This window comes from Protobothrops mucrosquamatus, unplaced genomic scaffold, assembly GCF_001527695.2.
Source record: "Protobothrops mucrosquamatus isolate PMUCROS unplaced genomic scaffold, P.Mucros_1.0 scaffold23, whole genome shotgun sequence".
Classification (NCBI taxonomy): Eukaryota; Metazoa; Chordata; class Lepidosauria; order Squamata; family Viperidae; genus Protobothrops; species Protobothrops mucrosquamatus.
Genome location: NW_015386408.1, coordinates 2,691,506 through 2,715,622, shown reverse-complemented (window position 1 = coordinate 2,715,622; position 24,117 = coordinate 2,691,506). Strand labels below are relative to the sequence as shown.

General features: G+C 36.4%; 1 protein-coding gene across 1 annotated transcript in view; it reads right to left on the bottom strand.

Annotated features, from left to right (window-relative positions):
- F13A1 (coagulation factor XIII A chain) overlaps positions 1-8,386 on the bottom strand; it is a 99,255-nt gene extending 90,869 nt beyond the window's left edge. The window contains exons 1-2 of the mRNA XM_015810848.1: positions 8,372-8,386; positions 7,673-7,848 (exon numbers count right to left, since the gene is read on the bottom strand). Coding sequence (XP_015666334.1) covers positions 7,673-7,823 — 151 coding nt within the window. The 5' untranslated portion in view covers positions 7,824-7,848; positions 8,372-8,386. The remainder of the gene's footprint in view (positions 1-7,672; positions 7,849-8,371) is intronic.
- Positions 8,387-24,117: the final 15,731 nt, after the last annotated feature.

Sequence of the window (24,117 nt, the reverse complement as noted above, 5' to 3'; positions counted from 1 at the left end):
TCTTCCCTGTTATTTCCTAAACTACCCTTTGTTTTCAGGCACAAAAAAAATCCCACTCTCACATCTGGCTGACTTGTTAAGGAATAAACAAGCCAATTTAGCTCCCAATTTTGTGATAACTTCCTACATTTTAAATAGTTGGAGCCAAGGGACATGCCAGATTTTATAAAGTTGATGTTAAAACTTCATTAAAAATCTCTAACAGTTAAGTGTTATGATTATATTTTTTTTCTCTATCGTTGATTGAAGTAATCAAATTAAATGTCAGGAAATCAGTGTTATGGGGTATTATATTTAGCTTTGAATTTGTCACTTTTGGACTTGCTACTTTTATTTTAACTTATTTATTTTTCATATTCAACTAATATATTATGCTTGCTACATTGTGAAGATCTATGTCATAAACAATCAAAACTAAATTGAGCTGAGCTTAGCAATGCACTATGTATTCACTCCCGTTTACTATAGGACAAAGTGAGCATCTCAGATAATATATTTGATTGAAATACCAGTATAAATTAAGAATTCCAGCAGTGCTCAGTTTCTTACAATCTATAATATATGTTTCTACGTATTTGAAAAAGAGGTTACTTTTCCACTGTATTTAATATTTAAAAACATCATTCAATAATCATATTTATTATGACTGTTTAAGTTGTTTGGATGTTGTGTCAGGCCCTGTGACTTGGAAGAGTGAACATTACTTTTCTTCTTGGTATCCTTTTAAGAGACTTCCAGCATTCAAACATGATATACATTAACCTCTATTGGGATATTCATTTTTATTTGGCTGAAAATATGAACCTGGCTTGAAATGGATATTTTATTTATTAAGATGGCTCTAGACCCCACATTCTTCAAAATGTTTTCTGGTTTAATGAATGTTCATATCAGGCTTTTAATTTAATGTTAGCAAGCTTCCAAAATTCTGTTTTAAACAAAAACCTCTCAGTTTCATCGGCTTTTTATTTAGACACACAGTTGACAAATATTCTTGTGATTTTGGAAGAAATCATGAGACCTGAAGTTTTATTTTGAAGAATGAATGATGTAGCAAATTTCTAAACCTCATGACACAGGGTGGGACCGAGCAAAACTATGCAACCAATTTTGCAACTTTGGCCAGCGAATACATGTGAAATTGTACACACATGTTTTTATGAAGTCCTTGGTGCTCTTATGTTAACATAATGTTATCTAGTCAAGTAATGAAATGTCTGCAAGTCAACAACCAAGCTCAGAGAGTACCAAGGACCCCACAGTTCAACCCTGAGCTACATATATTCTCTTTTATTGGACACAAATTTTGCCAGGCCTGTTTTCCACAGCAACAAGCACAAACAAAATACATCTGGGACTGGGGAAGGGAGCAAGGATTCTTAAAAACTATAGGAGCTGCTGTATATTTAAAGCACATGCAGCAATTATACTGTTGCAGTCCTTATTAGCAGCTCTTCTCAGCTTTTCCCATTCCCAACTACAGAACACCCCACTTTTGACCTTAAAGGAAGCCTCATCAATGATGCAGACCCTTTGAAGACAGATAATGCAGCCCGGAGGCAATCCTACCACTTCCAAATTAAATTTTAATTCAACAGCTGAGCGCCCTTATTGTAATGTCGAAGCAGAGTCCTGTGGTTACTCTAAGAAAATATACCGCTCTTTATGCCATTGGCCATTGCAAAAGACTTTAATAAGGCTCGTCTTTAGACAGACTAAAGAATGTCATGGCAGTAGGATTAATCACCTAGTATCATTCTAATAAAGCCATGTTGCAAGCTGGTTTGGGTTTTATAACACATATTCCCAGTAGATATTTCCACCCTGCCAAAATGTAATTTAAGCTGTGTTCTGCTGCCTCAAGTAGTATATGAACCAAATCTCAAGAGAGAGGAGCCCTTCATTTTCCTGAAGCCTAGTAATCCTCAATTATGCCAAAATCTCTCCAATTTAAAACCTCAGTTGCTAATACCAAGGCTACACTCTGACTTATACTTGAAAATACATAGCAATGCTACAGGAGAAGGAATACCAGGTACAGCCCTAGGATTTTATGTCTAGAAAGCAGCCCCCCCCACCACCCCCACCCCCACACAGCATCCCAAGTCTCTCTCACATGATGCTTCTCAGGCTGCATAAATCTAGAAGAACACCAGGTGGCAGGAGACGAAGTTTTCTGTATCTCTTTGCTGTCATCTGGTCCTCTAGATTTTTGCAGTTCACTTGTGAGATATAGTGGGAGAGGGTGAAGGGAGTCTCTGTGTGTGGGTAAAAATGCAAAATGCTGTAGATATGAACACATAGTGGCATTCTAGAGAAACAGATCTGGCTGAAAAATAAGAAAGCAAAGATTAGGAATACTCCTTTCTCAAAAGAGAGAAGTAAGAAATGATGTGCTTCAGGGATTTATCTTGGGATCCTGCTTAAAGTTGCTTGTAGATATTCTTGACTTAGTCATAAGTAGTGAGCCAGCCAAATTTGTGGAGGATAGCACACTGCTGATGCAGTAAAAACCAAATGTGGCTAGAAGCGCTCCAGAAGAATCTATTGTAACTGGATCATTGGCCAACCAAATTGCAAATGAAATTTAATAGAAGTGAATGTAAAGCTGTTGAACCCCCCCTTTCCCAAGCTCTGATGGTTTATATATTGTTTATAACTAATATCTCAAAGATTTGGGGGATCATAAGGAGATTTCAGTGACAATTCAGGGTGCAGCCAGTTCCATCCTAGGAATCACGAGGAAGGGGAATGGAAATAAAGCTGCCAACATTGTAATGAATTTAATCATCTCTATTGTGTATCTGCATCTATAATGTCCTTATATAAATCTATTGAGCAACTGCATGTCATTATTGTTGGAAGAAGGATATAAAGCAGCTGGAAAAATTACAGAGGGCAACCAACGTTATCAGGAAGTTCAAGTTCCTTTACTATGAGAAAATGCTAGAATGTCTGGGACTCTTAGGTGGGGAAAATGGTGGTAGAGCCATGACTGAAGTGCATAAACTTATATGTGACAGGGACAAAGTGAACTTCTCTGTCCTCAAAATGCAAGGATCAGCAGTCATCCAATAAAGTTGATTAGAAAGAGTTCTAGAGCACAAATAAGAAAAGGCAGTAGCAACTTCTGTGATACATTATCAACAGAGGTAGTGCTGGCTGCTAATTTGGATTATTTTAAAAGGGGGAGTTGGATAGATTTATGGACAATTCTGTACAGGACTACTAATCTTGGACATTCAATATTATCTTAGGGTTATGAGCAATGCACCTCCCAAATTCAGTTTCAGGAGAACAATTGAACAGGAGAATGTTTCTATCACCTACTTATGAGCACTACGGAGGTATCTGAAGTTCTGGGCTGTTGCAGAAGCAAAATTACTTTATGTAGATGTACCACCTACTTGGTTTTGTAATCTTACTGCTAGCATCATTTTTATTAATGCTGGATGAAGGTGGGTATTGGTCTGATCCAGCAGATTATTCTTATTCTCTTATATTTGTCTTTTCTTATCTGAAACAGAATTGGTGCTCCAAGGCTTACAATTTTCTTAATACTTCTGCTGATATTGCAAACAAACCACAAATACTTCTGCTTATTTTCATGTCACACTGAGGACCGCATCCGAGAACTTTCATCACATAACCTCAAAATGTAATGATTAATCTGCCTTCCACTGTTCATGAGTTTCACAATAATGCAGGGAAGAGTGCTAAGGGCTTCTTTTTTTTCAACAAGCAATATTTTAGGAACTAATTAGCCAAGTGACCCTGGTTGCTCTGAGCATGGATCCATTAGTTGCCACAAGAAACCCTGCTGACCTAGAGTGCTGCAGGAAAAATAATTTTTGCCTTCTGCTATGTTCTTTCTAAGGAGAATGTTCACTCTGATCTATGAGCACTATCCAATTACAGAAAAAGTAAGCTATGATATTTTAGAATACGAAATATTTCTCCTTTCTATTAAATTTGAAAATGTCATCTTATCAAGACATTTGTCCTATGGTCAAGAGGTAAGAATTCTTGAAACAAGGATTATTGATGGAAATCCCCTTCATACATTCGAGCAGAAGCATGAGGACTGAACTGGATCCAAAAAACTGAACTACACATAAAGACTTTCTTCCCCTCCTGCCTCAATCTTCCATGTCTTTCTACTTCAGGAATCCAGCCAACACATCAGTAGAGGCCTACAAGGATCTACATTAACCTTCTGCTTCTCTACATACCCGTATTGATTAGCAGGTTCTATAAGAAGGCTGAAACAGCATTGAACTCAACATGATGACTTCTATCTGTGGGACTAATGTCCAAAGTTCTTTATCCTATTGACCAGGGTTTTTTAAACTTTGCAGGTCACAGAAATAGTCCAGGAACTCTTGATCAAGAACTCTACTGACAGAATATTGGCTGAATTCCAACTGTTGTTTTGGGAGGTTTTGCCCTTAATCTTCCACTGAACTCTGTCAAGTTCTTACAGAATCCTAGGGTTCAGTGGAATACAATTTGAAAAAGCGGACTATAGACAATTGCAACTTTCAGCAGCCGTTTAGTCTACTGAATTGCTGATGTCTTAAACTGTTTACTTTTCAGTCATTCTTGATCCATTTTAAAAAACAAAGATTTTCTGATTGGTTGTAGAGGCCTTTGAAGGAACAAAGGGGAATAAATGTTATAATAAAAATACAATCCGCATTATAGGGATTAAAAGTCATATTTTTATGGAGGAGGCGGGAAATGGGAAATATTATTCAACACCGAATGCTGAATTCAGTGGTAGCAATTCCTAAACATCTAAATTTGCCCAGAAGAACACCAGCAAAAGTTCTAGAAAAGCATGTAATCTGTTTTCACTGGTGCCTAACAATGTGTCAATAGCTCTAAGAAAAAACTCATGCACTGTGTCCCTGGGAGTCCATGAGCCACCTGACCTTGACATGTTAACCGGTTCCTTGGACAAAAGAACCTGGAGCAGATCAAGAATGCATTCAGCACAGCTTTCCCTATGGACCAACTCCCTGTGAGAGGCCCCATCTCCATGGCAGCAGATTCTCCTTAATATTTACACCCCCACTACTTCTTCATACCAGGACCATCTGCTCACTTCACTCTCTTGTACATATGGCAGCAGCCAATTTACAACCACCCTGACAAGATTGTTGTTAATTTATGTGAGGAACTCCTCCTGGGATTTCTACCAGCATGATAGCCACGCTTGAAATCATCTCTGAATGTATATGTGTGTCCGCCAATGCATATGCGCATGCACACAGTGGACAAAAACCACAGCGAAAATTCACAAAGCGCACTTAGGAAAGTTTGAAGGTATTAAACATAGAAGAAATTAATGATGAGAAATACTGATCAGAGTCAGTGTTTCCGTCCCTTAAGCCAAATGAAAACAGATTGAATGGGGCAATTTGGAGGGTCGACAATTCTATTTGGAGGTGGGGGCTCTTTTTCTGTTCTTCAACCCTTTATTGAAATAGCAAATTGACATTTCATTTTGAAGGCTTCTTCTTCCAAGACATTAAAACTGAAAAACCATTTTAGGCAATTTTAGCAAGTTTAAAGAAATAATAGGCTCTTTGCAGTATGTTGGCATCGATTAAAAATTATTCCCAATTCAAATACTGTAGAGCTCTATTTTTCTCTCAGATAGACCCCCCCCCCCAAAAGCAGAAACCATTCCTCTAAAAACACTGCAATCAGGCTTTGATGCTATTTTTAAAAAAATAATGTTAATTAAATATGAATTTATTAAATAGCAAGTTTATTTACTATATAACCTTAGCTTTGGATACTGTATGGAAAAGCCAAAGTTCGGATATAACCTTGTCTATTATTATGTATCATTGTTTAATTTTAGGTAGCATATCTTCAATCTCAAGTTTATTTTAAAAGAAGCATAAATATGAATGGTTTTCACTAGCGATCACAATCATGAATCTATCAAGGACTTTCAAGGTAAAGATATAGAGACCTAAACAACTAAAATTATGTTGGAACCTTCTGGGGATACAAAATAACAGGAGTCATGAGATGATGTGAGAGAGATTCTAATGAAATAACTAACTACCCAAAAAATAACTAACTACCCCCCCCCAAAAAAGCAGTGTTTCTGAGGTGCTCTAAATGAAAAAATTTGTTAATGTGATTCTTAAGCATCTCCAAGAAGCCTGACTCAAATCTGTCAGTACCATTTATATTATTGCCTGAAGTACTTTCCTGGTAGGGAAATATCGTCAGTCTTTGGATTGACCCCAGTCATTGAGCCTGGTTCATTAACCTCCCCTAGATAAAAGGGCCATAAGGATCTTCAAGATTGGGCTTAACTTTTATCTTTCCAACCTCCTGGCTTTGCTGCATTTTCAAGTGCTCCTTAGCTATGTTCTTGACCTGGATCACTTAGCTCCAATTCTTAAGTCCAATTCCTTCCAACTGGTACCTATCATTCCATTTTATTGCTGTTGCCAGTGGACAAAGGTCATATTGCTACATGTCTCCAAATAGCATGCTACTAGGTCTATTGCCATGTTAATTTTCCATTTCATTTGCTACTCCGGGCAGTTGGGAGAGAGGATAGATGATTGGTCTCAGACCTGTATTACCTATATAGTATAATCAGTTAATCTTGTAACCTTATCCCTCCATTTTCTGTCTTTACCTCTTCTCTCTGTTTTACCTCGTTCCTACAGATCCTGATTACTCACAAGTTTTCACAAGAATTTCCGTGAGTGTTTGTGTTTCTGTATGCATACATGCATGCCGGTAGGCTCCATACTATACATTTTACAAAGTGCATTTTAGTAAGTTCAGGGCTTTTTTTGTCATAGAACATTCAGAACAGAGCTCCGGCACCTTTTTTGGATGGAACCTTGTAGGGTAGGCAAGGCGGGTTGTATGTCGTGTGTGAGTTCTGGCACCTTTTTTTTCTTCAAAAAAAAAAAAACACTGAGTAAGTCTATGTATGTGCAGTTACAGGAAGTTTTAAATATGTAAATAGCAGGAAGATGCCATAAAACACAATCTAGCTCAATCATATTTCCAGTTTTCTCATTCGATGACAGTTAAACTCACTATGTTACTCTTGAAAAAGATTGATCTAGCCTTAGTTACCTTAACTTATCATATCAGAATTAGTGCAATTGAGTCCATACATGATTACTTTTGAAAAGCATTAAAACCCCCACACTTATTCTGGAATGCTGTGGCCCATTTGCTAGTAGGAATTATAAATAGAGGCAAATGATTCCATAACAAAACAGATACACTAGCTTCTATTTTATTTCTGGTATTAAAGTGCTGGTGATGAGCTTGAATGTTCTGAATAGTTTGTGATCAGAATATTTAAAAGACTGTTTTTTTCTATCTGAACCTGATGCATCTACTGTCCTGTCCCAACAATCCCAAGAACCTTTCAGAACCAAAAAAAAGAGAGATTAGTAGCAAGCACGCAGGATTAACTACAGTATTGCAAGGGAATATCCTATGTATTTCCTAGCCTATTGCAATATTCTGCAATTTGCTAATCGCTAAGAGAAAAAGCAGGTTTCGCAGACTTGAATTCTGTCTGAAATTCAATATTTTGCAACAGTATGACTGATGGGAAGGTGAAAAAAAGCTCTCAGGTGTACTGATTAGTTCTAAATTGTGTGATTAGTCATACCTTGTCTATTAAATACCCTTGGCATCACACCAATTGTCTCTACTTCAGGTACTTCATCTTCTTCTGCATTGGAAACATTGGGTGGGACAGCTCTTCGCCCACTCAAACCAGCGGGAGTTTTCTTATTCTCAGTGGCCGTTTGTTCTGACATTGTAGCTATCTCACTGATGCCTCCCCTACATAAAGGATGCAAAGAGGAAAAAAAGTTAATGCGAACAAGCCATCTCTACACTAAACTGATCGTGCTATCACAGGAAACAAAAGTGTAGAAAAATAGATGCAAGCTAATATCACAAAAATACTCCAAAAAAATTCTCTTACATTGATGACAAAAAAAAGCTAAGAAAAGAACCTTGTCAATGTTCTAGTAATATCCAGAACACTCAGGGATTCAATTTTTTTTTTTTTAAAAAAAAGCATGCAACTTTAAAAACAACAACTAAGCATGCTATCTCTTTGGTCTTACACAAACTAGCAGAAAAAAATGTACATGAAACTCATTGGATTTCACAATTCCTGGGTCAATTATGGTATGTATATTGAGACTTCCTGAAAATGCTTTCAACAATTTATTACAGCCTGCTCATAAAATATTTCCTCTGAGCTCAACTGTTCTCAAGCACCAGTTCAAGCAATCATGCAAAATATTTTTACAGTAATTAACATCACTTTGAAATTAAATCGTTAGAATAAACATACCTTGTCTTAGAAGTTGTGCGTCTTGTTTCTCCTCAGTTTCACAAATGGAGCAAACTCTGGCCAAATATAGGCTTGAGCAAATGCTATATATGGTCTCTTCCACCCCCACCACTCCCTTTCTCCATCCCCTCCCTTCATGCCTGCAACATGACAGTCACCATAAAAGAAGAGGAGAGTTGTGAAGGATCTTCTCTTTTTTTAAAAAAAAAATATTTTTTATTGAACGTTTCAACAGCAATAATAAGAAATGATACAAACTAAAACAGAACAGAAGGATAAGAGAAAAAGGTAAATGTGCAATAAGAAAAAGTGTAGAAGAAAGTAGGAAAAAGAAAAATATAAAGAAGTGACTTCTGATATTCTTCACAGCAGTTATTACAATTATATTTTAAACTTTCTAAAGTTGCATCATGCCTCTCTTTTTTCTACAATCTATCATGTCTAAGCATAAAACCATAAATCATAAGTTCATTTAAAAAAAAAATTACACAAAAAGATTGATGACCAGGAATTAGGGGACAGTATTAATTGTGAATACATATAGAAGGCTTCTCTCTCTTTGGTCACTTGTAATCCTGGATTCAGAGTCAGGAAAGGATAGCAAGGACAACACCCAATGTCCTAACCCACCCAAGAACATACAATATCTTTAAATAACACTCAAATGAGAACATGTTTAGGTAATTCTGCTTTCTCCCTTCTTATCTACAGTATGCCAGACTTACTGGGTGCAATCTTTATCTTATGTGTGTCAGCTTTGCTGGATGGGTTGCTTATAAGGTGACCAACTTTTTTACAATGAAAAGGAGGACACAAATAAATTGAAGAAAAAAAATCATAAAAGCTGGCCCGGCGAATGGAAAGCCAACCGCCCGCCGCACCCCCGCCCACAGCTGCCCCACCAGCACCGCTGCCCCGCCATGTAGAGCAGGTCCTGTGACTCCCAAAGCACCAGCTGCACTGGCTCCAGCCCCGGGGGCAGCCCACAATCAACACACCCCACCTGCAACCGCCCCGCCCGCACCACAGCCCACCCTGCGCAGCCCCATGTAGAGAGGGCCCCGCGGCTCCCACAGTACTGGGGGCAGCCAGCCGCTGCCGCCCCTCACACACCCATCCGCAGCACCCCCGCCGCCCCTGCTTCTTGTGCCTGCAGCCATTATTGCCCTAGCAGAGCCGAAGATCAAGAGAAACTTACTGCTCCAGTCTCCTCCAGGTATCTTTGGGACTAACTAGGAGATGGTGTAGTTGGGTAGCAGGGAGGGGTGCAAAGTTCCTGCCAATTTGCCTTCGCTGCAGACAACTTGCATGTGCAAAGTTTGCCAGCCGGGTGTTTTGGCGCGCTCAGCGGCAATTCCTATTGGCTTTCGAAAGCCAATAGGCGGAGTAGCACAGCTCATGCAAAAGTTGAAAAAAAACCATCAAAAAAAGATGCCAGAACGCTTAAAAGTTTTTTTGCATTACAAGAGGATTTGGAGTTAAGAGACATTTGGCGAGATCGGAATATAGGAGAAAGTGATTTCACTTATTTTTCAGATAGACATCATTCTCATTCTAGAATTGACTTCATTTTGATTACTAATGATTTACTCCCCAGGGTTAAGAAAGTGAAGATTTTTTCTAGGATTTTATCAGATCATAGCCCTGTGTGGATGCTTGAGAGTTGACTTCCTCCTTCATTTTCCTGAACCTCTGACTTACTTTTAAATAATTTTGTACTTAGATTGCACGTCTATGAATTTCTAATAAATTTTCTGAAAAAATGCGACTTGTACTTATTCCCGTGAAGATACAGTTACCACACCCTGCGATCATTCCGAAAATACTCTCCACGAGATTAAAGTTACTTATGTCGTCATAGGCGAAAGCAGTTACAAAAGTATAGGGATTTGGAGCAAGAGATAAAAATGAAAGAAAAAGCTTTCTCCTTAAATCCAATGGATAATAATTTAAAGGTATCTATTGCAATGTTGAAGGAACAATTTAAGATGTTACTGGCTGATCAGACTGCAGTGAACTTGAGATATATGAAATATAACACATTTTGTAATGCAGATAAACCTGGAAGGTGGTTGGCTTACCAATTGTGAAAGAAACAAAAACAAAGAGTTATAGAGAAAATAAATTATAAAGGTAAAGAAGTTTTTCAACAAGACTTGATTAAAAAGGCCTTTCTGGAATATTTTTCAAAATTATATGCCTCGGAGAATATACAATCTTTTGAAATAGATAGGTATTTGCAACAAGCAAATTTTTTTAGACTTTCAGATGAACAACAAGGAATGATGAATTGTCCGATTGTGTTGGATGAGATTATAGAGGCAATTAAACAGTTAAAGGTTGTCAAGGCTCCTGGTACAGATGGGTTAACTGCAATATATTATAAAATGTTATCGGAATAAATGTTAGAACCTTTGAGATGTCTTTTTAATAGTATATTGTCTGGATTAGATGTACCACCATCGTGGAGGTCTGCATTTATATCACTTATACCGAAGGAGGATCAAGATTTGACTCAGCCCAAAAGTTATAGGCCAATATCTTTATTGAATACGGATTATAAAATTTTTGCAAAAATTTTAGCTAATAGATTAATGCAAGTATTGAAACGGATTATACATGTAGACCAATCTGGATTTATAACTGGCAGATACATGAAGAATAATGTTAGACAAATTGTAAACTTGCTTGAATATTTGGACAAAAATAATCAAATTCCAGCGGCTTTTATATTTCTGGATGCTGAAAAGGTGTTTGATAAACTGGATTGGCAATTTTTGTTACGAGTGGTGGAGAGAATGAATTTTGGAGACAGATTTTTGTCAGTGTTAAAGGCTATTTACCAATTACAATCAGCACAAGTGGTAGTAAATGGAGGATTGACAGACTCATTTAAAATTGAGAAAGGTATGAGACAAGGATGTCCACTATCACCTCTATTATTTGTTTTGACTTTGGAGATTTTATTAATCAAGGTTCGAGAATCATCGGTTATAAAAGGAATAACTTTGGACAAGAATGACTATAAGCTTAGAGCGTTTGCTGATGATCTGGTTTTCACTCTATCCCAACCGATTGATTCAGCAAGAAATCTGACACAGATTTTGACTCAGTATGGGAAAGTTTTTGGATTTAAAGTAAATAATAATAAGACTAAAATATTAGCTAAAAATATGTCAATGAAAGATAAAGAGACTTTAAGTAATTCAACTGGTTTTGAAATAGTGAAAAAGGTGAAATATTTGGGTGTTTATATTACAGCCTCTAATGTCAAATTGTATAAAAATAATTATGATAAGTTATGGATAAAAATAGTTTTCCTAAATCTCCTCACCTTTTTCAATGTTAATAGAAACAATCCCTCTTAAAGTCACCAATTTTACTTATAAGAAGGATTTAAGGAGAAAAACAAAGTTTACTATGGATAAAATTTTTTCCTGAATTTAAACCTACTTACCGTTTCTCCATAATTATCATTTATCTGGCAGGGGAAAAAGCTGAGGGTTAAATTTAAAATTATGCAAGATGCACGGGAAAGAGGGGGACTTAAAGCCCCAAATTTAAAATTATATTATGATGCGGTGGTTCTAACTTGGATTGATGATTGGATTAATTTAACTAATAGAGACATATTGTTTCTGGAAGGTTGGGATTTATTTTATGGATGGCATGCTTATTTATTTTTTGATAAGAAGGTTGATCAAGTTTTTAAGTCTCATATTATAAGAAGTGCACTTTTGAGAGTTTGGAAAAAGTATTATTATAAATTAAATGTTAAAATTCCAATTTGGTCTATTCCGGAACATGCAATACAAGGAATTACAAGAGGAGTTAAACTGAAAGGGATTGTTTATAAGGATTTGCTTATTGCAAGAGGACAGGACTGGCAATTTAAATTATTGGATGATTTGAAACAAGATAATATTCTCCAGTCCTAGTTTTTATAGTTGGTGGAGAGGTGGCATATAGACCAAAAGCTTCGTTTAACTTTGGAAGATGTGAACTTGATAAAGCAGATTAAAGATCAAAGTAGAGCCCATATTAGGAGAATTTATAGTGTTTTGATAGAATTTGATTCGGAAACAGAATTAGTTAAAGATTGTATGATTAAATGGGCACAAAATATTCAAGAACCAATTATGTTAGATACATGGGAGGTAATTTGGGTAAGAAATGTCAAGTTCACCCAAGCACAGAATTTAAGGGAAAAATTTTATAAAATGTTTTATAGATGGCATGTAGATCCCCAAAAATTGTCTTGCATGTATCCAAATTTTCAGCCAAAATGTTGGAGATGTGGTAATTTAGACGCAACTTATTATCATATTTGGTGGACATGTAGGGATGTAAAGGCTTTTTGGATTAAGATCTGGTGGAATATTCAACAGATTTTTAAGAAAAAGATAAAATTTACACCGCAATCATTTTTATTGGGTATTATGGAAAATTTGGATCCTAAAGAAATGAATCTGATGTTGTATTGTATAACAGCAGCAAGATTATTGATTGCTCAAAACTGGAAGAAAGAGATATTACCGACTATGGATGATTGGAGATTGAAGGTGTCATATTTTGCAGAAATGGCAAAAATTTCCGCATACTTGAAGGATCAATCTCAAGAAAAATTTATTTCGGTGTGGAGAAGATGGATAGATTATATGAAGATAAAGTATGAAGTGATTAATTATCATATAGCTTTTGAATAAATATTTTTTTTCCTAATATTTTTTATATATTTAATATAATTTATATATATATATTATATTTAAGTTTATTATTGTATGTTAGAGTTAAAGTATGTTAATTTTGTTTGTATTATGAATGGATAGCTTAATTTAGACTTGGGATGTTATGTATTTATCCCTGTACTCAGTTCTGGGAAGTCCGGGGGGGGAGGGGGGAAGGGGATGAAGGGGTAGAATTATAAAAAAAATTGGTGTATTGATAAAAGTAATGTAAATGTTTGTCTTTAAGAAGAGGAGATGATCGGCTAGTACCCCTAAACTGCATCCGAGGTGGTGGAAAAGAAGGTGACGGGATGTGTAGGATAGTTGGGAAGGAGGAAAGAGGAGAGGTAGTGGTTAAGAGGGGGAGGAAGGAAGAGGGAAGTAGGTAGGAAGGTGGAGGGAGTGTGGATGCAGGGGGGGACCGCCGATTATTTCTGAATACCTACTGAGTAGGCTTTTTATGTGTTTGTTTTGCTAATGAAATGCACCATATTTGTATTATTTGTTCATATGTTTATTTGAAAAAATTAATAATTTTTTTTAAAAAAAAAAAGATGCCAGAACGCCGTTCTGAGCGTTCTATGAGAAAAAAAAGCCCTGCAGATTAGTCTTCAAATATCAAAAAGGAGGACATGTAGGAGGACACTTTTTGAGGGAGGACAGAATTTACAAAAGGAGGACTGTCCTCCCTAAAGGAGGACGGTTGGTCACCTTAGTTGCTTATGTAATTATATAGCATAAATACAATAATTTCTTGTCATTTGTTACTCCCCTCATTTAGAGGAGTCCGTCTCTATTCAGCTGAAACAAACACGTAAAACTTAAAGGCACTTTCTGTTTTCCTGTATTTCTTTAACCAGCAAAACCTCAGAACCTGCATATCAAAATCTATAAGAAATTTGCAACCACCAATAAATATAGATATTATCCTTTCTTTAATCGAAGAAATTAGTTTGTCTTCTCAGCAAATCCTGTCAATTTTATCAACCATTCCTCCATGGTAGATGATGCTGAATCCTTCCATCTTTGTGCATTTAATAATGTTGCCACAGTAGAGTAATGATATATTGAAATAAACATCCATCGCTTTTTTCAATCCATTTATTCATCAATCCTAAATGAAAAAGTTCTGGATTCAATTGAATATTAATCTGCTCCACTTCTCTTATTAGCTTTCCTCCATCTGATTCTCATTTGAGAAGCAAATTAATACTAATCCTTTGAAGGGTTATTTAGAGACTGGAGGATGGAAAATATAACTACACTGGAATATAACTGTAAACTATAATGAACAATATGTTTTCTGAGCCTTTAGAACAGTCCGTATATCTATACTGGATGTGCAACATATATATCATAAAATGATCCCAAAACAAGATTATGAAAATACAAAGGTGTTTTTAACTCAAGTCAGAACTGGATTCAGGGAAAGAGTTCAAAGCTATTGGCAAATAAGACAGGTGATGGAATCTGAAATATTTATTCCAAATAGCTCTTGTAAATTCAACTAAACCTCTCTTTTAATCATTCGAATGCAAAAGTCATATAGTACAGTATTTGCATTTAAAGATGTATTTTACATGCAAATTCTTTAGACCTCCCACTGTTTTGGCAGATGACAAAGATGGTGGCTAGATCATTACATACAGTAGTCTTTTAGTTTTGCCTAGCGCTTTCTTTGATTTTTTTTTTTGGGGGGGTCACATACAGATTTTAAAAAATTAGGCTTTTAAATATCTGATGACCAATGCCTTCTACCTTGGTAGGAAGTTAAGAGAAAATGCTATAATACAGCTATGTCTAAATTTTCCCAGTTCACAGACAACAAGATTAAAAAAAAAGGTCAATAGAGTCTATTTCCTTTTTTTATTATTATTTTATTTTCTCTCTCATATTGACTACAACAACAACAACACAGTCAACTAATTCTCCAAAGTCCTCAGCACCAGGCATTTGGAGGCATTCAACTGTTTATAATATCCTGCAAAGATTTTCTGAAGAGCAAGATCATAGTGGCTCACTGGAAAAATAGCAAGGAAGGAGTCATTTTAATTCTAGGGGTAGACTATTCCAAAGGAGGGAAGCCAATATGAAGAAGTCTCCCCATTGGAGTCCCTGATGTTGACGTTCTTTAGGGACAGAGACTACAACAAGTCAGAAATGATCAGCTTTAGTAGCTTCACTAATTCAGAGTTTCATGAAATAATATATTTACAATTATCTTGATTGATATTGGCTGTAACAACATATTTTTTGCAAGTTTGTCTGTGCAGTATCTCTTCCTCTTACAGTTCAGTGAATTAGGAAGGTGTCTATATGAGTGATTTCTGAACATTATTTGGATGTTCTGAACTTTAAATAACTTTGGACCCTATCTTCTTCCTTACTCTGTACAGAAGACAAATGAAGAGTATCCAGATCATTTGCTTCTATTGCAGGCCCATCATCTTCTCAAAAACCTGAAAACTGGTGAAATACAGTAGCTTTTCTCAAACAATGGCTTCTTGAGGATAGGCAGGCATTGTCCTTGTCAAGGCAGGAAGACCACCCTCTCTCAAAGATGCCCTAATCACTACCTTTATTCAATCTTCTGTTATCTCCCTGACAGCTTTTATCAACCAAGCAGGGCTGAAATCTAAACCACATGTGGCAAAGTTGTTGCTGCAGAGAATGTTTATCCCTTTCTGTAGGATTCGTAGGTTTGAACCTCTCCTAAATATAGCCTCAGCTTATTTTACTAGACTAATCCAGCTAATGTCTAGCTCCAAATGTGTATGAGGGATTTTGTCTTCCAGATTCTGCCAGTTCTCCAGGTTGTCTGTAACCAACCACATTTGTTTAAGCTGCAAGAGTTCAGATCACCATAAATGATAAGTAATCCATAAAAGTATAGTTGCCTTGCTACTTATACTATCATAGAAAAGACTCAAATCTGAGCTCTTTCATATATTAACTATTTGTTGTACATTAGAATAATTCCAAATTTACTGTTTATTATCCGCAAAATAAATGTGCAGCCAAATAGTAATGCTAGGTGTTATTTTGGTTTTGTTTACAGTGGAGGACAGTAAGTCTCCATAGTGTTCAATATAACTCTTAAAAAGTGCCCAGAATCCCTTTCAGTAGCTTTTCCAAACCTAACATGTTCTAGATAAATTTGAACTATGATTCCATTTTCCTCGTAGCCTGGCCATTTGGGATATTCTGTATGTATGAGGATTAGAGGAAGGCTGATCTGGGAAATAATATATATATGTCCTCCTGTTGTTGTCTAATCCAATCTAATATTTCAGAATTGTATTTACAATCTTTACTAAAACAACTGGAAAGCAGTGATCCATAATAATTAGTTAGGTATCTTCATTCTAAGATCTAAACTTGAAACTTTGTCATTTGATCATTTAACTGACTGCAGATTTCAAGATTATGTATTTCTTGTGAGAAGATGCTAGCATATATTTGGTGAAAAACATATAATAAATCCATGTCTATGCTTTTAAATAGGAAGGAACCAACAGACCTGTATATTCATCTCATTTAAGGCCCTGTGTAGTTGATTTCACACAAACACACAGGAATCAAAGCAAAGAATTCTCACAGTGAATACCAACCAGTTCAAATGGATTTTATGACATGAATAAAAGAAATCTAAAAATCACAGCACCATTACATCTATAGGGGAATCTGAATTAGTCAACATTAGATAATTAAATGGGGTGGCACCACAACAAAGGTCATTAGCAAATTGCCTTCCTCTGATGATATGTTACAATTACATATCTCATTTTTTGGCTCGCTGCCTTCACCACAAACTGTTTTCCTACACTTGCAATAACACTTAATGAGATTAATTCTGTCCTTACAGAAGAAATAGTGTTGTCAAGATGAATATTAAATCCCATTGTGTGGTTTGACTGTGATGGTAAGATATTTATCTTCCTTCCCACATGTTTTTAAATGAATCCCCGTTTCAACTTATAGAAACATTTGAAAGAAGAAAAGAATGCTGTGGGGAAGGGAGGGTTTTCCATACAATTATGTTACCAAATCTAAGAATCACATTACAAGTATATTTTAGAAATTAATCACTAAGGTCTGCTATGTTTGTTAGCAAACCTATCACAACAAATACAACCAATACTTGCTTTGGGAATAGCATTTCCACAGTATTTCAAGAAAGATAGTAATTAATTGACGATCTCAGAATATTATGAACTTCTTGATTGGTCTCATACCCCCCTATTGTTAGCATCAGAAATGTGATGAACTTAATTCTGAAATTTGCTAGTAATAAATCTCCAGGTTGACATCTCCAGGTTGACTGTTGACATACTGAACATTGAAACCTAGCAAGGATTATGCTATAAGTTAGACAAACAGGCAGAGAACCAAGGAAAGATAAATATAAAAGGGTGTGGATTGTGGATTTGGAGAAAACTAAAGGATCATACCAGAAAAAAGCAAACAAGATCACAAGGGAGTAGCATAATAAATCACTCTTTTCTATCTCTTTCCCCATTTCTCCAAGTAAATCTACAAAACAAATTCTAGCAGAAACTAAACAAAGCAGAATTTGTTTGGAGGTAGAATTTGTCAAAGGAGTACCGTAATAGATTTTATTTTCAGAAATACAGTCTTGAAATTTTACTGCTCAAATAACTAAAATTCTCTACTTGTGTTATCGAATAAGCTTAAATTTTCCAGCTGTAGTTTTTGACCTTTTTTTTTTTTTTTCAAAACTCAAGATTTCAGTTTTATCATACTTGATTTGTAATTGGTTTTCTGGCAATATTTAACTAGTGCCCCAGTTAGGCATTTCAAGCCCAGTTTAGTATGTGACAGTAGAACAGCATCATCCAGATATAACAAAGCAGTGGCCATCAGCCTAAAGTAATGTAGTCTTCAGATCATTAGCACAAATATTAAATATTGTAGAATTTACACTACTTACAGAATGTAATCTTGTCTCACATTTTTGTTTATTATAATATCACCTACAAGTAAACCTTTTCTGTTGCATCTAATTATTTTGATATAGTGCCTATATTAAATACGGGAGGTGCCTGTCTGGGACTGAATTGTCTAATTTAGCCCAGTTTGGTTCTATTAATGGAATCAAAAGCAGCCTTAAAATCTATTAAAGCAGCAAATAATCTGCCCTTCAGGTAACCTAATATAAAACACTGACCAATTGTTCATCTGCCTTCTAAAACCCAAGCATTTGTTAAAATAAAATGTTCCTCAAGGTAAGAGATTAATTTTTCATTTAAATGTCTAGCATAAAGTTTCCCCAGGAATCGTAACAAATTAATTGGCTTATAATTGACAGGATCTTCTGTTTCTCCCTTTTTATATAGGGGAACTATTATGGCCCTATTCCAGCTTGAACAGGTTAAATCAAAATGATCTATTACAATACATAGGGCTGCTAATAAAGGACCTCACCAATCTAGATTTTGTTTAAGAAGTTCAATAGTTATATTACCCTTGTTATAAGCCTTACCAGATTTTACTTTTGAAATAAGGTCAGCAATCTCTTCCTCTGACACTGGTTGTCACTAAGTAACTTTGATCTGATGTTGTTTGCTATATTTAGAGTAAGCTTTCCCTGTTCCATAAAAATGTATTTGAAATATTTTTCCCAGATCTTAGATGGTATACAACAATCTGGGACTGAGGGAGCACTGAAAGACCAGGAAATTAAATTTCAGAAGGTTTTAGAGTCTTTGTATAAAAAGCATTTAATGATGACCAGGAGTCCCTCTCTGCTTTCTGTTTCTTCTGGTATACTAGCATTTTATAATTTTTCTTCAATTCATAATATTTAAAAGGAGGGGTGTTGTTAGTTAAATGTTCTGTATGCTAAATATAAAGATCTTAATTTCTTTTTAGTGGTGGCACCATCTGCATCAAATGGGACAACCTTGAAATCTCAAAGGACTTGACAACTCTGTATGGACTTACAGTATATTGATTGTGCTCCATCTATCAACATAATCCAGAACCTTTTCCAAAAAGCATCAACTCCTAAATGGACTGATAGAACTTCCTTGGCAGGCAGATATCTTCCCTGCTCAGAAAAATCAACATGTTCTCTGTTTATTAAACATTTTTTTAATACAGCAGGGACAGTAGTTCTAGAAACTTGCTGAAAAATGCAGTGTAGCAGTTCACCTTAAAACTAAGGAAATGTATTGGGAAGAATCCACAGTGCTTGCACAAAATGATGTCATTACACACAAATGCTTAATCCACTATTTCATCGTATCATACTTCTGGAAATATTTGAATAAAAGTCAGCTTTTTATGTCTTGACAATATAGGTCCAGTTTTACAACAGAGGAGTCATGTGCTTTGCACCTTGTAAAAAGCATCATAATTATTTTTAAACTATACCCAATTGAATACTTAATGCCTGACAATATCTTCTGGCATCTGGTTCTTCATCGTAGAATAATGCGCATATTGATATAGAGCAGAGGTCTGCAACTTTGACAACTTTAAGACTTGGGAACTTCAGCTCCCAGAATTCCTCAGCCAGCCAGCCTAGCATAGCTGGCTGAGGAATTCTGGGAGCTGAAGTCCCCAAGTCTTAAAGTTGTCAATGGCTCCCAGAATTCCTCAGCCAGCATAACATAGCTGGCTGAGGAATTCTGGGAACTGAAGTCAACAAGTCTTAAAGCTGTCAAGGTTGCAGACCCCTGGTATAGAGGATACATTCATTAAGAATGTAAAAAAGAAGCTATATGGGTAGTCCTTGACTTATAATCACATTTAAGCCTAGAATTTTGATTGTAAGCTGTTGCAGTTATAAATCAAGTCAGCAAGTGACTGGACTCGATTTTACAACTGTTTCTATGATGGTCATTAAGCAAGTCATTGCAGTTAAGGGAATCACATGGTCTTTAAGCAAATAATGTAGTTGTAAGTCTGAATCCAGTTTAACTAATGGATTTATTTTTCCAAATGATGACTGAAAATGTGATGATGATTGCAAAATGCAATCATAGGACCATGGGATACCGCAATGTGAGCTGATTGCCAAGGGCCCAAATTGTAGTTACATGATTGTGGATGTGTTGCACAGTCACAATTTAAGGTTCAGTTGTAAGTAACGTTTTTCAATCCATCGTAACTTCGAACATTATTAAGTGACCAGTTGTAATTCAAGGACTATCTGTAGAACCCATAGCAAAGAATGTTCAGCCTACTTTGGCTCATTATTCCTGATGTTCTCCAATAAGACAACAACTCTCACAATATATAGATAGAATAGTTGTGACTGATTTAGATTTATGCTGAAAAAAAATTCAAAACTTGTAAAATCTAGGGGAATCAAATATTTTATCTAAATTGTCACAACTAAGATGGTGTACGACTTAGTCTATGGTTCTTTCTCACATGTCCCTGATGCCTTCATCTTCTATGTCAACAAAATAGTGCAATATAATATTCAAATAATTTTAAGAGTTAAGAAGCTGCTTTGAGTGTTCTCTTTCTGATTTATTTAAAGCTACGAGAGAAAAAAATTGGAATCAAATGCCATGGTTACTTCCAACAATGGTTATTATAGAAATAAATTTGATTTATATTCAAAGATATGTTATTGACTAAGATGCAGAAGGGCATAAATAAAATATATAATGAAAGATTCAGGATTGCACTTTTCTCTATTGTTATTTTCCTGCAGTTGCATAATTGTTCTCAGATAAAGGGAGGTGAACTTTTACCTTTATCCCAATCATTGACTTCCGAAAAACTAGAACTACAAGCAGCATTGGGGAAAGTTACACTATTTCACACTCTTGCAAGAACACATTATCCTGACATCAGCACAATTCAGTATAACACAACCACATTAGAAATCCAAAGCAACAGCTAACAGGAAACTCTTCTTGCAGGGCAATCTATATGACACAGAATGAACTTGAGGAAGTGAAGAAATAGGCTGGAGTCATACACTGTGTAATTTTCTGGGTTTTAACAAAATATATTGTGTTATGGCATGCTTGGCCCTCGACTTACCTTTACAATTGGGACCAGACTTTCTATTGCTAAATAAAGCGGTGAAGTGAGTCATGTTGAATTTTACAATCTTTTTTAGTTTGTTAAGAAAAACTCTTGTTAAGGGAATTCTGCGTTTGTTAAGCGAATCCAATTTCCCCCATTAACTAGAAAAGCCACAAATGGCAATCACATGAACCTTGGACACTGCAACCATAATAAATACATGCCAGTTGCCAAGTGCCCGAATTTTGATCATCGCTGATTATCCTGGGAATGCTGTCATGGTCGTAAGTGTGAGAACCAGTGATAAATCAGTCTTATCAGTGCCACTGTAACTTCAAACAGTTTCTGCAGAAATGGTTGTAAGTCAAGGATTACCTGTAGTTAACTAATCAGAGTTTACAATGCAGTACATTATGTATTGACCAAAGCTGCTTGTAATTTACTGAATGAAAAACGGTTACATAAGATCTGGCATAGATGCTTTGTGAGTTTAGCCGTAAGTATATGTCATGTTGAGAAGCCCATAGTCTTGAAAGGCAGCTAGGAAATATTTAAAATAATTCAACGATCCTAGCCATTTTACCTCTTTAAGTACAGGTGAGATATACAGAAATGTCAGAATGCTTCATTAATTCACATACTCTACTAACCTCATTTAACAACTTGCATGTTTAGTTTCTAACTGAGGCAGAAGCCCTTTTTTTTCCTCCAATGGAAGGAAAAGGAGGAGGAGAGGAGAGAATACAAAAACAACTCAGCGAAGTTTGAGCATATTGAATATTGAAAAAGAATATTCTGGAGATGGACAAAGGGAAGGGGTGCCTCATGGGGAGGATACAGTGGGGTGGAATGGAACATTTTTTAAGATGGAGTCTTCCCTAAGTAACATTTTGCTACAGGCCCTCTATAATAGAATGCAACTCTTAAGCACTGTCTGCCCTCCTGTCACTTGACAATACAGACGGACAGTTTTTATTTCTGCTCTGACAAACAGGCTGAGAAGATAATAGCAAACCTCTCCCAGAGACAGAAACTTTCTCAAAGGAAAGGAAGCTGAAGTGCTGGCAGGAAGAGAAGATTTATTTAAAACTTGGAGAAAGGGAGAGAAGGAAATAGATGGCCAACAAGCCATGTTAGCTTAGGCAGCTTTGAAGGTATTGAAGGCTTATTCGCTTCCGGATGGCCTGGAAGAAGTATCCCAGTGTGGACCAAAGACTATGAAGAGATGGAGAGGGAGATGGATATCCATGTCAAGGAAAACTGAAGAAGACAACATCTTGCAAGCCTGGGAGATTACCATCCAAGCCCAATTAAAATTCTTGCTTAACTTCAAATAAAAAAAGATGGGGATTAAATTTAGTTTTCTGCTATATAGGTATGTAGCTACAGTTTTATAATTGGAACCATATTATAAATAGAGAAATAGTTAATTCTGAAATGTTCGAACAAACACACATAAATTACTGCTCACTTATCACAAAAGGAAGGCAGGGGGGAGAAACCAGCAGATATGGTTACTCAAATGCCTTATCTTAAGCATTGTTGAAAGAAATGCTACTTATCTTGCACAGATTACCAAATTAAAGGGAAAAGATTCATAAGAAAGTTTTTGTATGCTGACATAATCTTTGAATATCACACACTGAAGTCCTTGCTTGGCTGGCTTGGAAACCTTCAAACAACCTCAGCTATATTGAAGTCTGGCACTCTACAAGCAATTCCATCAACAGACACATCGACCTACAACCTACGAATCCCTGACAGTTCAAATCAACTACAAAACCAACCAGCGACAGCACCGACCGTCAACCAACCCACGCAACCACCCAACCAGCACTTCACCTCCCAATAACCCTCACTTAACGTGACCTCCCATTACAAGACCCCTCACAAGACCCTCACCTGATGTGACCCACATCTGACCCATTATAAGACCCATCACTAGACCCATTACAAGACCATCATCTGATGTGACCCTTCCATCACAAGACCTACTGACCACATGAAGCCCTTATAAGCAGAAAAACACCAACACTGACATTCCCTTAATTCCACTGAAAATGTTACCTAGCCTGGTAACAAAACATTTGGAAGCTCGGAGAACGAACCTCCAGCCTCATCCTAAACCTGAGCTACAGATATTCACCACTATCGCAACCTCAGCTTGGTTACAGCTGCCTAACCTAGCCTGAAATGGTCTGGTTGTCTTAGGTCTCCATTTTCTAGGCTTTTTCACTCCTGTTGACTGCGAAATCACAAATGCCATTTGCTTTACCTCTAAACTCCCTTTCTGAATGGCATTATGAAAGAAGGAAGTAATGTGTATTTTAATTACTTCAGCTTAATAGGCCTGAACAGGGATAAGCAAGCAGATGCCCTCCATATATGTTTTGAACGATAATTCTCATAATCGTCCTCAGAACTGCAATCCAAGCCACATGAAGGGAGCAGGTTGCCTAGCCATGGGCCAGATGTCTTCAAATCGAATCTAACTTGATTTTGACAGATGCAGTGTGGAAAAGGCCAATTTCACAGTTTGCCTCTTTTTACAGGACAGGGTGCTTGTTTCAAGAATCCACACGTCCTCCTTGAAAACCCTTGATGTTCATTTGTAGATGCACTTCTGGAGTCTGGATGCTTTGCCTCCAGCTGAGAATGTAAGGCAGCCAGAAGATTCATCTTGACAAACTAAGTAAATATAGCTAAGATCTGGGAGTCAATTATGACCCTCAAAAGACTTGAAATCTTTTCCTTGAAATATGGTGTTGCATGGTTTTATACTATCCTACCTCAGCTGCTGGAGTTTATGCGATAGTTTTCCTCCTAATTGAATTTTAGCAGTAGTGAAGAGCTGACTAAAAGCTGATGCTCTCGTATCAAATATTTGCATTTAGGATTTATTCAGTCTACTTCAGAGAGTTCACTGCTGCCAGCCAGAATGCAAGGCGGAAACTCAAGCATACAATGAAGAAAAATCCAGTCTATTTACCTCTGAATATTTAAGGTGTG